The 18,009-nt window shown below is 33.6% G+C and overlaps 1 protein-coding gene across 2 annotated transcripts in view; it reads left to right on the top strand.

The window, feature by feature from the left end:
• SMC3 (structural maintenance of chromosomes 3) overlaps positions 1–16,984 on the top strand; it is a 29,723-nt gene extending 12,739 nt beyond the window's left edge. For both annotated transcript variants that reach the window (XM_005874542.2, XM_014546401.1), the window contains 19 exons: positions 101–265; positions 551–672; positions 2,433–2,646; positions 2,894–2,997; positions 3,183–3,282; positions 3,636–3,796; positions 4,180–4,321; positions 5,512–5,662; positions 7,982–8,134; positions 9,518–9,669; positions 10,380–10,538; positions 11,480–11,587; positions 12,062–12,170; positions 12,723–12,970; positions 13,056–13,268; positions 14,327–14,518; positions 14,671–14,848; positions 15,918–16,024; positions 16,632–16,984. In XM_005874542.2, coding sequence (XP_005874604.1) covers positions 101–265; positions 551–672; positions 2,433–2,646; positions 2,894–2,997; positions 3,183–3,282; positions 3,636–3,796; positions 4,180–4,321; positions 5,512–5,662; positions 7,982–8,134; positions 9,518–9,669; positions 10,380–10,538; positions 11,480–11,587; positions 12,062–12,170; positions 12,723–12,970; positions 13,056–13,268; positions 14,327–14,518; positions 14,671–14,848; positions 15,918–16,024; positions 16,632–16,703 — 2,850 coding nt within the window. In that variant the 3' untranslated portion in view covers positions 16,704–16,984. The remainder of the gene's footprint in view (positions 1–100; positions 266–550; positions 673–2,432; positions 2,647–2,893; positions 2,998–3,182; positions 3,283–3,635; positions 3,797–4,179; positions 4,322–5,511; positions 5,663–7,981; positions 8,135–9,517; positions 9,670–10,379; positions 10,539–11,479; positions 11,588–12,061; positions 12,171–12,722; positions 12,971–13,055; positions 13,269–14,326; positions 14,519–14,670; positions 14,849–15,917; positions 16,025–16,631) is intronic.
• The last annotated feature ends 1,025 nt before the right edge of the window (positions 16,985–18,009 follow it).

The raw sequence follows: 18,009 nt of genomic DNA, 5'->3' as shown, positions 1-18,009 counted from the left end.
CCCCTCCCCCATGTATGTCGTGCACCGGGCCTCTAGTGGTGTAATTCTGCTGTTGTACTTTTAATTGCCTGACTCATTTCTATTTGAAACTTTTGAATAGGACATTGAACGCCAAGTTAGAGAACTGAAAACAAAAATTTCAGCTATGAAAGAAGAAAAGGAGCAGCTCAGTGCTGAAAGACAAGAACAAATTAAGCAGAGGACTAAGTTGGAGCTTAAAGCAAAGGATTTACAAGATGAATTGGCAGGCAATAGTGAACAAAGGGTAAGTTAAAATGCTAAAAATGAAAGACATAAATATTCAGATGAGGAGGACTAAGAGTCCTTTCTGTGATGGGTGCATGCTTGAATTTTTGTAAAAGATTTGGCACATTAAAATAATTTGCACTCACATAGCAACTCATTACTATCTCTTTGTTTCTTACATTTAAAAATTAGTTTTGTGTTGCAGGATCAATTTTCTCATGAGAAAACATTTTATGTTAGACATATAAGTTAAACAAAGATTTTTAAGCAGATTGCATTTTTACTTATCTTGCTTTATTTACAGAAACGCTTATTAAAAGAGAGGCAGAAGCTGCTTGAAAAAATAGAAGAAAAACAGAAAGAACTGGCAGAAACAGAACCCAAATTCAACAGTGTAAAAGAAAAAGAAGAGCGAGGAATTGCTAGGTTTGGGATTTTTTTCACTACCACTTTTAACTTTCTGCATAGATTTTCTATAGAACCTAAATAGTCATGGGTTTAGAAGGCACAGAATTAAAGGCAAAAGTTAAATGCCCATTACAGAGTAATAGCCAATGTTAAACAAATACTGTGGGCCAAGCATTATTGTGCATATATTGTCTACATTCTTTCTATTCAAAGGCCTTAAGAGAACCACATTATCTCCACTTCATATGAGACAAACTTGAATCTCGAGTAGGTTAAATAACATGTCTAAAATAACATAGCTAGATGTTGGATCTTTTTAAATAATTCGTGTTTGTTTTTTTCACCAAATGACGTGTTACTTCATGTTTTATTCTGCCACTTTTTTTTTATTCAATGCTGTTTTAACAGCTAGACATTTTAGTATGTATTTGTAGATTGGACTTGCCAGTGTTTGCTGATTTATGATTTAGTTCATTATCATGTTTATATGCCACTTATATTTCATTTTAGTGAATTGCACTTTAAAAAAATTTTTTTTCTTTTGTATCGGATTGCTTTATGTAATATAGGCATTAATATTTATTTTATGTGGTTTGAATGTTTTCTCTTGCCTTTTAACCTTTATAGTATCTTTAGTTGTAAGGAGTTTAAATGTTTATATAATTAAATATAGTTGGACCATTTTTGAAAATTCCTGAGAATGGGTTACTAGAATTGTCTAGATTTACCGACTATCGCAAACCTAGAGTGAAGACATTTTCTATCTGAAATTCTTAAAGTATGGACTATTTTACCTGACTTAAATTGTGATTTTTGAAGTAAATTTATTATTTTATAGTACTAGCCCAAGGAGCTCTCTCTATCAGGTAACAGTTGCTTTTTATACTTAATACCTTTTTTTTTTTCTTTTAAAAAAAATATTATAATAAGTATTACAAAGGGTATTACATATGTGTCCTCCCCCCCCCCCTCACCCTTGACAATCCCCTGCCCTCCCTTACCCCCCAGTGTCTTATGTCCATTAGTTATGCTTATATGCATGCATACAAGTCCTTCGGTTGATCTCTTACTCCCCTCCCTTCTGCCCCCCAACCCTCTCTGGCCTTCCCACTGCAGTTTGACAATCAGTTTGAGGCAGCTCTGCCTCTGTATCTATTATTGTTCAAAAGTTTGTAATGGTCTTTATTATCCATGAATGAGTGAGATCATGTGGTATTTTTCCTTCATTGACTGGCTTATTTCACTTAGCATAATGCTCTCCAGTTCCATCCATGCTGTTGCAAATGGTAAGAGTTCCTTCTTTTTTACAGCAGCATAGTATTCCATCGTGTAGATGTACCCCAGTTTTCTAATCCATTCATCTACTGATGGGCACTTAGGCTGTTTCCAGATCTTAGCTATGGTGAATTGTGCTGCTATGAACATATGGGTGCACATATCCTTTCTGATTGGTGTTTCTGGTTTCTTGGGATATATTCCTAGAAGTGGGATCACAGGGTCAAATGGGAGTTCCATTTCCAGCTTTTTGAGGAAACTCCATACTGTCTTCCATAGTGGCTGCACCAGTCTGCATTCCCACCAGCAGTGCACAAGTGTTCCTTTTTCTCCACATCCTCTCCAGCACTTGTCATTTGTTGATTTGTTGATGATACTTAATACCTTTTTTAATGGAATTTTTAGATGGCTATTTTCTCTATGTACTCTTGATGTATTGATTGCAGTTAAACTTGTTTATTTCCTGTTCTGTTTTTCAATCCATTCTCTTTTGTCTTTTGTAGATTGGCCCAAGCTACCCAGGAAAGAACGGATCTTTATGCAAAGCAGGGTCGAGGAAGCCAGTTTACATCAAAAGAAGAAAGAGATAAGTGGATTAAAAAGGAACTCAAGTCTTTAGATCAAGCTATTAATGATAAGAAAAGACAGATTGCTGCTATACATAAGGATTTGGAGGACACTGAGGCAAATAAAGAGAAAAATTTGGAGCAGTATAATGTAAGAACTTTTACAGTTATTTTGTAAAAATCTTTCCAAAGAGATAAATGTATAGTTTTACCTATTTAAGTTTTATTTTTAACAGTTTCCATGTTACTTTTAAAATACATAAGACAGGCACTAATTTTAAAAAGACCAGCACAATTTAATATTATACATATGGTAATTTTTTGTTTTTATTGATTTTTTTAGAGAAGAAGGGAGAAATAAATTGGATTTTAAATTTGAATTATTTTTATTTCCATAGAAACTGGATCAGGACCTTAATGAAGTCAAAGCTCGAGTAGAAGAACTGGACAGAAAATACTATGAAGTAAAAAATAAGAAAGATGAATTACAAAGTGAAAGAAAGTTAGTATAGACTAAAATATGTCAATTTTTTGGAGGAATGCTAACTAGCTGACTATTAAATGGTCTTTAAATTACAAATTATTCAAATACGTTTGATTTCATTATTTTACTCTAAATTTTGTATACTGTTAGTGTGCCTTCTTAATGCTTTTGAAATTAAAGACAGTCTAATTTTTATTGGTTAGTTACTTGTGGAGAGAGGAGAATGCAGAACAGCAAGCACTTGCTGCTAAAAGAGAAGATCTTGAAAAGAAACAGCAACTTCTTAGAGCGGCAACAGGAAAGGTGAGCGGATTCTTTTCATTACCTCAGTTTACATTGAGTCAGTTGCTATCACACGAAAATTAGCTTTCAAGCTGTAGGTCATTGGTTCCAGGAAATAAATAAGAGTAGAGTGCAAATCACTTGTCTTATAAATATGAAATTATGGGTATTGTTTAAGCATGCTATTAATGATAGTACTTTTAATAATATAAGATATTGCATGTAGTTGGCATATTTCCAAGGGGCATGTGTTGTTGGAGAGGGTGTTTTTACTTGAATCTCTGGCATATTTTTTAATATGGAGATATGGGTTTATTTTTTACCAGCAAGAGTGCCATTGGTAAATTATTTTAATATTTTTCACTTCTAAACAGGCCATTTTAAATGGAATAGACAGCATAAACAAAGTGCTAGACCACTTTCGTCGAAAAGGAATAAATCAGCATGTTCAAAATGGCTATCATGGCATAGTGATGAATAACTTTGAGTGTGAGCCTGCTTTCTACACATGTGTGGAAGTCACTGCTGGAAATAGGTGAGATTATTTGCTTGATACCGAGTTTTTAAAGGAAAGAGGAAATAAGAGTAAGAAACAACTTTTTGTAGTTTTAGTACAATATGTCTCCCATTATCTTCTTTTTCCCCCATTATCTTCTTGTATCCTCACTTACTTAATTTTCTAATTAAATGTGTAGGTGCCAAGTGTTTGTTTCTAATTGTAGAAGCTAGAACTTTCCCCTTTTGGGGCTTTTCCTTAGAGTGGTAACAATTTGATTTTTCTTAGTAGTTCTCTCCACCCACATTTAAATTGGATTGCATAGAAAGGAAGTGAATAGTTTAAATGTTTATAACACTTTAAAGTCTAGTGATTAAAAAATGTCTAACAATAAAAATGTGTTTTGTTCTGTTTACATGTAGGTTATTTTATCATATTGTTGATTCAGACGAAGTCAGCACAAAGATTTTGATGGAGTTTAATAAAATGAATCTTCCTGGGGAGGTCACTTTTCTGCCTCTTAATAAGTTAGATGTAAGGGATACTGCCTATCCTGAAACCAATGTGAGTTGGCCTGTTAAGGTCTTTCTTTCTTTCAATAAATTACTTTTCCTCATGTTCAATCCATGCTTAGTGCACAGGCACTTTACATTAGAATTCACATGGTTTGTGAAATAAATATGCCTTTTCCCCCATAGAGCACAGTCACAACATGAAACAAATCATTGGAAACGGTGCAAAGTATTAAAATACAGAAATGGAGGATACTTTGAGAATGTATTCTAGGGAGACAAAATTAAGGTTAGGTAGTTGGAGAATTCCCTGAGGAACTGTCATTTCAAATGAATAATAAGTTTTTCAAATACACTGTTTAAAATGGCTTATAAATTAAATTTAAAACATCTAGCAAGATGATAGGCCTGAAAGTGTAATGTGGCTTTTGTTACTAGCTGGTATATTTTTGGAAAGTGCTTTGAAGTATTTGCTTTCAGAATGTTCATGATAGTAGCAACTATTTTATTATCCTCTAAGGTTAGAGCTGAAACCTTATGAGAAAGATCAACAATTTCAGAGGAACAGTGAGAATCTTATAAGCTACTCAGAGGGCCCAGCTTTTTCTTTTAAATCTATAAATTATATTTGAATTTTGGGGAGGAGAAATTGAGTCACAAATGTTAACCTGTGAATGAAGCAAGACAAAAGAATGCATGTAGTGTGCTTCCCTTTACATTACCTAAACAAAACAGCTGTCACTGTTCTGTAAAGAAAACCCTCTCCTTTTATTCTTATTTTATCCGAAAACAATATTTTTCTGACTAAAATAGATATAAAATAAAATTAAAACATTTTGAGGAAACACTATTAGTTTACATTTATTTTGCCTTTTTATGTGACAGATGCTATCCTGTTTCATATATATTAATTTGTCTAGTTTTAGTAACTTTATGAGAAAGATACTGTTATTGCAATTGTATAAATGAAAAAACTGTTATATAGAGAAGTTAGGCAGCTTGTTTACTAAGCTCTTTATCACTGCTCTACTATTGAAAACCTAGATGATTAAATGGGCACTATTTCCAGGATATTTTAGCAGAATGATTTTTCTAACTTCTTCAGTATAAAAACCTATAGTTTTGAAATATAAAGTTATTTGTGTTTATTTCTGTTTCATAAAGATGTAATTAATAATTCTAACATGTTTTAATGAACTGTGTTGTGATCTCTTTGTTTTCTAACAAAATATTCATTTTTAGGATGCTATTCCTATGATAAGTAAATTGAGGTACAATCCCAGATTTGACAAAGCCTTCAAACATGTGTTTGGAAAAACACTGATTTGTCGTAGCATGGAAGTTTCAACCCAGTTGGCCCGTGCTTTCACTATGGACTGCATTACCCTGGAAGGTTTGTAATGGGATTTATTTCCCATTTAAGTTTTAAGAGTATTTAAAAATTTATGTCCAATTCTTATTTTTTAAATAGTTTGTTTATTTAAGTCAGAATCCAAACAGGGTCCACACTTTATATTTAGTTGATGTCTGTTAAGTATAATCATTTGGTCTATAATAGAGGTTCTTAACCTTTTTTGCACCATGGATTCCTTTGGCTCTTTGATGAATGAAGCCTAAGGATCCTTTTTCAATGTTTTTAAACATTGATCATAAAAAAAACATAAATTATATTGGCACATTGGCATGGTTATCACAACATTTAAAAAAATATGACATAGTAATTCTTAAGTATTCAAAAACAAGATTTAGCAGTGGGTCTGATCTATATATATGTAAAAGCCTAAGCAACCATTACAATGGAACGACCAGTCGCTGTGACTTGCACTGACTACCAGGGGGAAGACGCTCAACGCAGGAGCTGCCCCCTGGTGGTCAGTGCACTCCCACAGCCAACCTCCTGCAGTTGGCCTGTGGCATTGGCGTCTGGTGTTGGTTCCTTCTGCCCGGCCTGGCGACTGTTGCCTCCTCTCTCAACCCCGCAGGGGCCTTCAGGCCCCAGGCTGGGACGGGAACTGGGGGTGGGTGGCGGCAGATGTGGCCCCTCTCCCAGAGGGGCCGAGGGCTGGTGGCCAACCTCCTGCACCCTGTCCCCCTCCCTCATCCCACCTCCACCCCCATTCCCAGCCGGCAGGCCCTGCTGATTGCTGGCCAGGCCTAGGGACCCCACCCGTGCATGAATTCATGCACCAGGCCTCTAGTATGTCATAATTTTGAAGCACTGCTGCATGTAAACAATATTTTGAGATTTGTGACAAGTGTTATCTGATAGAAAATATCTGTTATTTTTCTTGATAACAAAGTCATAAGTACTGATAATAGTACTGTGGTTCTTGTCTCATTCATTATAGAAGGAATTACTAAATTTCATTTGAGATTAACATAAAAATAAAGATATAAATTTTTTCCCACTCAAGTCAAGGATCTCCTAAATTTTATCTGTGGAATCCAGGTTAAGAACCTCTTATACATAGGTTCACTTGCCTTCATTTTTTTCCCCTTCTCTTTATAATACTTATGTGTTGATGAAAGAAGGTAAACCACCCTTCAGCTTTGTCTCTATATATGTAAAAATGTTGTTTTGAACCATCTGAGAATAAGTTTTAAAATAATGACACTTGATCTCTAAAAATTAAAGTATATATCTCCTAAGAATAGGAGATTCTCCTTTATAACTATAATATCATTGTTACACCTAAGAAATTTAATATTAACCTTATAAAATCTAAAAAGGGTCTGCATTCAAATTTTCTCAATTGCCCCAAAATAAAAAAAAAAAAATTCTTTTTAAATTAAAGTATAGTTGACATGCAATATTATATTAGTTTCAGGTATACAACATAGTGATTTGACATTTATATATCTTATGAAGTGATTACCACATTCAAATTATTTTTCTATCCAGGATGCAGGCAATGTCTTATCTTTAGTTTCTTTTAATGTAGGACAGTTTCTCCTGTTTCTTCCTACCCACAGAAATTGACTTTCTCAAAAAATGTCCATTCTCTGGATTTGTCTTCTTGCTTCCTTATCATTAGATTCGGGTTAAAAATTCTTGGCATAGTGATATGTACATATAGTATCACATAATGTGTCCCACTGTTGGTGATGCTAAGTTTGACCACTAGCAAAGTACCTTTTCCCTTTTTAAATTAATAAATGATATGTGGGATTGTCCTTTAAGAATACTGAATATCATGTTCCCCCACAACTTTTTTTCGCATCCTTTGCTGATCCTTGTCTGACTCATTTAATATACTGGGGGTTTCAGAATGGTTATTCTTTTATTGCTTCTATATTTATTAGCTGTCACTGTTCTGTAAAGAAAGCCCTCTCCTTTTATTCTTATTTTTAAAGTATCACTATGATTAATGGATTCTTTTCTTATTCCATGTGTTACTACATTGTCACTTATTTTTTATCAAATTTTCCCAAATATGGCCAGTGGGAATTCCAAGCTAGTTCTATGTCCTATTCACATGTCTCCATTAGTCTTTAGCACTTCTTTTCCAGCAGAGGTTTGGGCTCACCTAAAAGGCACATTTTTTAAAATGCATATTTTAATATTGGAAAGCAAATTTTTTTCAGAGTAACTTAAATTCTTTTTAATTCTCATTAAATAGATAAAAATCTTTAGTTGTTTGATTGTAAGTCAGTATATCATTGAGTAAAGTTGTTACAAAGAATTACTACCTTTCTTATGTTTTATTTATAGGTGACCAAGTTAGTCATCGGGGTGCTCTAACTGGAGGTTATTATGACACAAGGAAATCTAGACTTGAATTACAAAAAGATGTTAGAAAAGCGGAAGAAGAACTAGGTGAGCTTGAAGCAAAACTCAATGAAAACCTGCGCAGAAATATTGAAAATATCTTTTTGTCTTGTGCTACTGTAGAGAGAGAACTGCATTTTGGTTAGAATATATAATCTTTTACATGTTAGGTGTGTCTTCCCATATATACAGCGGGAAAAAATTCCATGTGTTTTACTTTGACTTTTATTTAAGCACAGAAGCTTATATTTGTCTAACTTCTGAAAGCAGTAAAAACTATTTTAACATTGATCCTTTACTTTGCTGATAAATAGCTAATAGTGAGTCTACTTCTGAGCGAAAGAACTCAAGAAACACTAAAATTTAAGGTTATAAGGTAACTGAAGAGGATTAGTCAGAAAATTGTAGAAGGAAAACCAGGATAGTGTTTCATGGAAGAAGGAGGGGAGGTAATTAGAAATACTACATTCTTCATAGAATTTAAATATATAAGGTTGAAAAATGTCCATTAGATTTTATTATCTCGTGGTCATTTGGCTGAGATTTAGTAGGGTGGAGAAAATGGCTGTCAAAATCCATAAAAATGGTGTTCCATTAAGAGTGGCTAGTTCAGCCCTTGTTTCACTGTCCTCAGCTTTAATAAAGGTACTCTCAAAATCACACACACATAAAAAAGAATGGCTAGTATAGCTTACAACTGAAATAGTCGTGCCTGTTCATTTTCTTAAAACAGCCATGGTTTAAGGCAAAAGTGCTTTATGTGTACTTCACATTATGTCATACAATACTAAAAATACAGATACTCGAGCAGCAAAAATAATCATTTTTACTGCTTCATTAAAATATCCTTAATTGAAACTGGCATTTTTAAAAAATAGGAGTTTATAGCTTCTGTGCCATCAGTGAAAGCAACAGCACTGAGAAAAAGGTAAACATCCTAGTTTTGATTTTTGCAGAGATCTACATAGCATACTTTGAGAACTGCCTAAATTTAGCAACTTTTTACCACTAAGAAAGCATAGTGAAATACTAGGAAAAAGGAGATTGACACCAATTACCTTTCCATATTTGATAATCCAGTGAGGTAGAATTATTCTTCCACATTGAGGAAGGCCTCTTTATACATAACTTCCATATATAATTGATGCTTTAAGCATAATAGACTATACAGTAAGTATTTGTTTAATGAAAAGATGTTAAAAAATACTGTTATATTTCATTAAGCTTCTTCTAGGGTTTTCCAAGAATATTGATTAGTTGATTGGTATAGCTATTAGCAAAATAACATGTTATTTTGAAAGAGAAATGGTGGGGTGAGCACCATTTAATTCAACATTCTTATGGTCCATAAATTTGAGGAAACCTATTCAAGGGTAAAGAAAAGGAAGGGGATACAAAATATGTTTATAAGAACTGAAGAGAGTTTAGAACATAAGATGTATTTACAACTTGGAGAGAATTTTCCTTAGCCTTGCATATGGATTAATAATGAAATTGACCAGTTGATGAACCAAATGCAGCAGATAGAGACCCAGCAAAGGAAATTTAAAGCATCTCGAGATAGCATATTATCAGAAATGAAGATGCTAAAAGAGAAGAGGCAGCAGTCAGAAAAAACTTTTATGCCGAAGGTTCGTAAGTATGCCTTTTATTATAGATGTTTTCATTATATAGAATTGGGTGGACCATGTTAAATAGGTTATCCACACTTATTACCCAAGGGTACCCAAAGTCTCTTTTCCTAGCCCACATCAGACTTTCCAAATTCATTCAACAAATCGGCATTTTGAACTATGGCATAATAGTACTGTCTGATAGTAACTAATTTGTAATATACCATTTTTGTCTGTAAAATACTATTTATGGAGTTATTTGAATATTTGATTGCATTTTGTTTTGAGTATTAAAATGAGTAGAAAGCAAATTATAACTGCTGTTACAGTGAAAATATATATTGATCTTATAAACGTGAAGCTGTTTGACAAAACTATTAATTTGGTACATCAGTACTAATACAAAATTTTTTTTCTAAAAATTACCCACAATTATTCTACCCTAATACATTCTAGCAACTACTTTTGGCTCTTATGAATATATGTGAAGATTTTTATATAGTCTGATATGGGATATGGTATTCCACACAGCCCCATGGTATTGCATCATGAATATTATTGCTACATAGTTCTAATTAGCAAATGTAATGGATACCTAATAGTTAATTTGAGTTGATATGATTCTTAGCTCACTTTAATATCAAATGTAGATTGTTACCAACTTTTTACTATTATAAGTTATACAGTAGCTAATACCTTTATTAATAAATGAATTATCTGTCTTATAGCAACGTAGCTTACAAAGTTTGGAGGCAAGTTTGCATGCTATGGAGTCCACCAGAGAATCATTAAAAGCAGAGCTGGGAACTGATTTGCTTTCCCAACTTAGTCTGGAAGATCAGAAGAGAGTAGATGCACTGAATGATGAAATTCGTCAACTTCAGCAGGCAAGTATAATTGACAGGAAAAATAATTGTTGATAACTGTTACTGTGGAAAGTATCTTTCTTGCTAATAAAGAAATGCGAAAAATTATTGAAAAAATGTAAAAATGACACTTGGACTTATCCATAAAAGTAAATAAAATAAGATTTTAATAAGTTTTCCTAAACCATTCTGTATATGTTAGGATTATACAAGAAATCTTCATTTTATTCTATCTTATTTAGTGTATATTTATCACTAGTAAGGTTTGACTTGTTAGCTTTGCCATATTTATTGATATGACCATCTTTACATATTCAATATTATTTGAATTAAACATTTTATTATTGAAACAGAGATTTAAACAATATTAAGTCCAAAAATTTAAAAGCAGGAAAAGAAAAACATTTTTGGTAGCATGCTTACAAAAAGAACCAGGCACAAAAACCTAGCATTTGAAGACAGAAAATGAAAACATACAGTCTTTGGAATGACATAAGGTGTCCCAAAATTCACGCAAGAAGTAATTTTGATAGAAAACACAGGTTTATAATTAAAAATTGTAAATTTTTTTATTGATTCATAAAGTATACAGTATAGGGTTATGTATGGAATAGCACATCGGGTAAATGGCCTCCACGGATTTGCTGTGGTCTTCATTGTCCCTGCTCCTGGGCCATAATTGGTACTTGGTAATGCTTATTAAATTGAAGGGATTGAAATCAAAGGGCAACAGATATTAGAATCTGATTCAATAAACCAAGTAAAATTAGGCTTTTATTTGTTGTTGTTGTTGTTGTTAATGCTCACGCAAAATTCAAATCTTGCATGAATTTTGGGACACCCTATATAAAATTCCATAATGCTCATTTGAACACAAGTAATGGGGATGACAGCAAATTAATGGCATTCCTGTATGTGAAATGTACATGCCTATGTAGACAAATAGTTTTCTTTTCTTTTAGGAAAACAGACAGTTGCTGAATGAAAGAATTAAATTAGAAGGTATTATTACTCGAGTAGAGACTTACCTCAATGAGAATTTGAGAAAGCGCTTGGACCAAGTAGAACAGGTATGTTCTTTTTCGGGAGTTCCTTGATGACCATAACTATTTGAAGGTGCATATAAGAGGCTCTGTTTGAGAACTTGGACTTTGGGGACCAAAAACTAGCAGTGTGACCACCTGCCTAGCATTGCCACTTGGTGTATGATCTTGGATAAATCATTTAATATTTCAAAGCTTCAGTTTCAGGACTGTCTAATACTGTTTTGTATTTGTATTCTGGCACAATCTAGGTACTCAGTAAAAGTTATTAATATTTAATCAGTAGAAGGTAGATGTGGAGAAATTTTTTAGTAATTCTATCATTACTTTCCCCCCCTTGTAATGGTACTTTAAGTATTTGCAATTGTATAAAGTATGTTTTTTTGTTTTCTGAATGTTTATCAAACATAACAGCTATAGAAACTGTTGATAGTCATAATATTTTGAAACTAACATTCATATTTTGTGGATGAATGCTCATAAGTTCCTTTTGTGTTGCAGGAACTGAATGAACTGAGAGAGACAGAGGGGGGTACTGTCCTCACTGCTACAACCTCAGAACTTGAAGCCATCAATAAAAGAGTAAAAGATACTATGGCACGATCAGAAGGTAAATTATTGTTTAGTAAAATTTTTTTAGGTATTTTAGTTAAATTTAGCTTATTCATTTTATAACATTGTTTACTACAAAATGAAACATTCAAAAAGGCAAAATTATCTAGTAATGGTTTTTTTGTTTTCCATCATCATAAACAGTCTATAGTGAACAGAGTTCAGGGTGTTGATTATAGATAGTAATCTTTGTTTTATTGAAATATTTGTGACTATTTTGAGATCGTAAATTGTTAATTTTATTGAGAAAAGTATGAAATACCTGAATCAATTTTCTTATCGCCTACTTCATGAGTATAAAATTCTTTTTTAGTTTTTTCTAAAGGTAAACATTAAATAATAATAAAAACTATACTCATGATTCTCATGTAAACTTCTAATTTATCCTGAATTCAATGTTTTATGAATTTTTCACAGTAAAATTTAAACAAACATGAAAAAGCCTATTTATTTTGATAGATTTGACCATTAAAATAAAACCTTTGATCAAATAACATTCTGTCTGTAAAGTAGGTATTATGGCTTAATTTGTTTTTTCCCCCCATTTCAGATTTGGACAATTCCATTGATAAAACAGAAGCTGGAATTAAGGAACTTCAGAAGAGTATGGAGCGCTGGAAAAATATGGAAAAAGAACACATGGATGCTATAAATCATGATACTAAAGAACTAGAAAAGATGACAAATCGACAAGGCATGCTACTGAAGAAGAAAGAAGAATGTATGAAGAAAATTCGAGAACTTGGATCACTTCCCCAAGAAGCATTTGAAAAATACCAAACACTGAGTCTCAAACAGGTAAATCTAGTTGGTTTTAAATTTGAAATCTCATTGCAAATTTTCCTGTATATGAATTTACATATACATTTTTTCCTCCTTATAGTTGTTTCGAAAACTTGAACAGTGCAACACAGAATTGAAGAAGTACAGTCATGTTAACAAAAAAGCTTTAGACCAGTTTGTAAATTTCTCTGAGCAAAAGGAGAAGTTAATAAAGCGACAAGAAGAATTGGATAGGGGGTACAAATCAATCATGGAATTGATGAATGTACTTGAACTTCGAAAATATGAAGCTATTCAGTTAACTTTCAAACAGGTATGTTTCCTTTTTCTTTTTTTTTTCCCCCAGAGAGAGGGGACAGGAGGGAGAGAGACAGAGAGAAACATGTATGTGAGAGAGACACATTGATTGCCTCCCGCATGCACCCTGACTGGGGCCGGGAATTGAGCCTGCAACCGAGGTATTGTGCCCTTGACTGGAATAGAACCCGAGACCCTTCAGTCCAAGGGCTGACTGCTCTATCCACTGAGACAAGCCGGCTAGGGTGGTGTTTCTTTTAGTAGTAAATAAATATACATGACAAAAGCTCCAGCTATCATTCAGTTTATTTTTCAGTTTGTAAGAATTTTTTCCCCACTGATAGTTGGATCTAATACATGTGAATAAATTCTGCATATAAGTTGCTAACATATTAACTAGAATGTTTTACACAGCTGTTTTCTTTTTTTTTAAAGATTACAGTTTTTTAAAAAAAATATTTCCATTGTATTTTTTAGAGAGAAAGGAGGGGAGAGAGAGAGAAACATCAATATGAAAATGAAACATCTCTCAGCTGCCTCCTGCACACCTCTCACCTGGGATTGAGCCCACAATCAGGGCACATACCCTGACCGAGAATTAAACTGTCAATCTTTTGGTGCACAGGATGACAACTGGCCAAATGAGCCACACCACTGGCCAAGGCTACACAGTTCCTAAAAGGATCACATCTGTTATTGTTCTTAAAAAAAAATACTTCTGGCCCTGACTGGGTAGCATAGAGCATTGTTCCCACTCACCAAGGTTTTGGGTTCATCCCCAGTCAGGGGATGTACAAGAATCAACCAATGAATGCATAAATAAGTGGAACAACAAATAGATGTCTGTCTGTCTCTCTGTCTCTCTCTCTCTCTCTCTCTCTCTCTCTTCCTCTCCCCTTCTCTCCCTCCCTCTAAAAAAAGTCAATTAAAAAAATGCATATTAAAAAAATACTTCTGATTGCTTTTACATACTTGTCTTTGTTTTAAGCAGTAATATGTATAGTTCCATATAAGCAAAATTTATATTTGAATTGACACGCAACCTTATATATCTATCTATTTATTTATTTTAAGGTATCCAAGAACTTCAGTGAAGTATTTCAGAAGCTGGTACCTGGTGGCAAAGCTACTTTGGTGATGAAGAAAGGAGATGTTGAGGGCAGCCAGTCTCAGGATGAAGGAGAAGGGAGTGGTGAAAGTGAGAGGGGTTCTGGGTCACAAAGTAGTGTCCCATCAGTTGACCAGTTCACTGGAGTTGGAATCAGGGTAAATGCTTTTACATCCAGTTTTCCTCAGTAATTATCATAGTGTAATTTGTAAATATTTCGCAAATCTAAGTAGATGCATTGTATGCAATTTAATTTGAAGAGGTGATTGTATTGGACCCCTTTAGGATATTGACTCAAATGTTTTCTTAGGTGTCATTTACAGGAAAACAAGGTGAAATGAGGGAAATGCAACAGCTTTCAGGTGGACAGAAATCCTTGGTAGCTCTTGCTCTCATTTTTGCCATTCAGAAATGTGACCCAGCTCCTTTTTACTTGTTTGATGAGATTGACCAGGCTCTGGATGCTCAGCACAGAAAGGCTGTGTCAGGTACAGTTTTGGTTTTACACTTAGCAATGAGAACATGCTCTAAAATGATAGCTTAACTTTTTTATAGTGATTTCTTGTTGCCTGAGAGATTTGGGGTTACTAGATAGGATATGTACTAGTATATAAAATTTATCTTTTAATAGGTTTTTAAAATTTAACATTAGACTTCTTTGCAAAGTTCTGTGAGAAAGATGTAATTTTTGAATCAATTGAAAATCCTACTGCCCTGGCTAGTGTGGCTCAATTTGTTGGAGGATTGTCCTGAACACCAAAAGGTTTTGGGTTTGGTTCCCAGTCAGGGCACATACCTACGTTGCAGTTCAACGCCCAGTCTGAGGGCGCATGTAGGAGGCAACCAGTCAATCTCTCTCTTTCTCTCTCCCTCTCTCCCTTCTTCGCTCCAAAAATCAATAAAAAAAGAAAATTCTACTTGAGTTAAACTTTTTAATGTAGAAGTTGCTCATTTTAAAACTTGTATTTCAATGTTTGAGTATTTCAATGTAGTTTCAACCACATTGTTGATTATGTGGTTAAAGAATCTGTATTTGATCTTTAGTAAGTTCAGAAGATCTTTGGGAAAGCCCTGGCAGGCTAGCTCAGTTGGTTAGAAGCTCATGTGCCAGGATTATGGGCTTGATTCCTGGTCAGAGCACATACAAGAGATAACTAGTGAGTGCATGAATGAGTGGAACAACGAAGTGATATTTCTTTCTGTCTTACTCACTCTAAAAAAAAAAAAAATCAATAAATTAAAATAAAAACACCAGTAAGGTCAATTAAAAAAAAATATATCTTTGGGAGTGGTAGCAGGGGAAAGGCGTTTTGCTCTCACATTATTTCTAATGCTGTGTTAGAAGTTACTGCTTCTTTATATCCTGGAACTAAGATATTGGGGTTAAAGATTTATTTCTAATTTAAGAAATTAAGGTGGTAATTTTTGTAGGTATATGCATAAAAATAGAGTCACAGGCTGTTTTGAATATTAAGTAAGAGTAAAGATAGTTGCATTTTAAATTTTAAGATCTACTAAGAAAAGGGTCTTATTAAATTACTTTTTTTTTTTTTACAGATATGATTATGGAACTTGCTGTACATGCTCAATTTATTACAACTACTTTTAGGCCTGAACTGCTTGAGTCAGCTGACAAATTCTATGGTGTAAAATTCAGAAATAAGGTAATTTTTTTTTACATGAAGTTTAAGTTTATGTAGTATTTAATCCATTATATTTGTTGAATTCTTATTTTGTGTTACTTAAGTCATGAAAGAAATCTTACAAAGTTGTTGCTTATCTGATGATGTCTTTGTAAAGAAAAAACTTTACTTAAAGTGCCCAGGAGATTTAGCAGTTTTTTGTGGCATTCACTGCACTGATTTTTTTTCCATTGGCATTAAGAGACAATATCTTCCTATCTAGTCATTCAGTGCTTCTTAATGAAGTCTTTAACTGTTATGTACATTGATTTATATTTGGCTGGACCGTTTTTCTTGGTGTTTTAATAAGCCTTAATGTTCTCTGAAACAGCAAAAGAATACTTAGGCATAAGTTCTTGTCCATATCTTCAGAGCATTAAAAGGCAGAATATTTTTAAACTCACACATTGAACAAACACCATTATAAATAAAGGTTTTATCAGTCCTTGTTTTAGAATCAATCATTTGACTTGATATGTAAAACTTACAGGTAATAGGCTGTATATTTTAACTATTACCCTGTACAGTGGGAACACTGATATATTTCTTTAAGATTTAACAGATTTTATTTTTGGCATTTATTCTTCAGGTTAGTCATATCGATGTGATCACAGCAGAGATGGCCAAAGACTTTGTAGAAGATGATACCACTCATGGTTAATTGGAAACTGTTGCCCACTGGTTTGGAAGATATGTATAGTATTATGATTCTCATTCCCAGGAACTGTAAATTTAAACTTAAATATCTGGTCGTCATTAATAGTTTTCAGGTTTAGAGCACACACTGTCCTTTTATATTTCTGTCATTGTATTTTATAAGATACTCTGTAATGTTACATTTCTATGTATAGTTTAAGAATTTTATTTCCCACACAACTTTTTGTAAAGTGTCCTGTTACTGTTTTAAATCTTTGAAACATGCTAAATATCTTTTCCTAATTATTTTATCAATTATATTGCCTCTTTTTTTATAGCTTCAATTAAATAATTGGTTTTATGACTTAATTTTGCTTTTTAAAATTTTGTGTTTTATGTGGCTTCATTTATAGTTGTACAATTAGAAACAAATTTTTCTTAAATATCTATGTTTTATTTTGCGTAAGAAAAGGTCTGTTTTCACCTAAAAGAAGATTTTAAAAATAGTTTCATATTCTGTTGAATTATATCAGTGGTTCCTAATCTAAGCTGCATGTTTAAATTCATGGAGGAAGCTTTTAAAAATGTAACATTGTGGGAGTCTGTCACTATACCAGTTGGATCAAAATCCTAACGGGATGGTGTCCTGGTCACTTCAATTCTGAATTCCCCCAGGTGATTCTGACTCTCAGTGAGGGTTAGAACCCCTGCTATATTTATTATTATTGATTTTTTTTGTTAATCCTTACCCTAGGATATTTTTCCATTGATTTTTAGAGAGAGGGAAAGACATAAAGAAACATCGATATGAGAGAAACACATTGATGATTGCCTCCTGCACAAGCCCCTACTAGAGCCCAGGCTGGGGAGGAGCCTGCAGCCAAGGTACGGGCCCTTGACCGGAACCGAACCTGGTACTCTTTGGTCTGCAGGCCAACACTCTATCCACTAAGCCAAACCAGACAGAACCCCTGCTTTAAACTCATAACAGTCCTTTAAAAATTATTTTTAATTTAAGATGGCAATCTATTTAATAGAACTTGGGAATGTGGTTTTAAGAGTAACATTTATAAAGCTTTTTGCAACTTTTAAAAAAATAAAATATGGCCTAGTTGGCGTGGCTCTGTGGTTGAGTGTCAACCTATGAACCAGGAGGTCACAGTTCTATTCCCTGTCAGGGCACATGCCCGGCTTGCGGGCTCAATCCCCAGTGTGGGGTGTGCAGGAGGCAGCCAGTCATTGATTTTCTGTATCATTGATGTTTCTATCTCCCTCTCCCTTCCTCTCTGAAATCAATAAAAATATATTTAAAAAATAAATAAAATATGGGA

The sequence above is a fragment of the Myotis brandtii genome, unplaced genomic scaffold (assembly GCF_000412655.1).
Source record: "Myotis brandtii unplaced genomic scaffold, ASM41265v1 scaffold441, whole genome shotgun sequence".
In the NCBI taxonomy this organism is placed as follows: Eukaryota; Metazoa; Chordata; class Mammalia; order Chiroptera; family Vespertilionidae; genus Myotis; species Myotis brandtii.
This window is presented reverse-complemented; position numbering and strand designations above follow the sequence as displayed.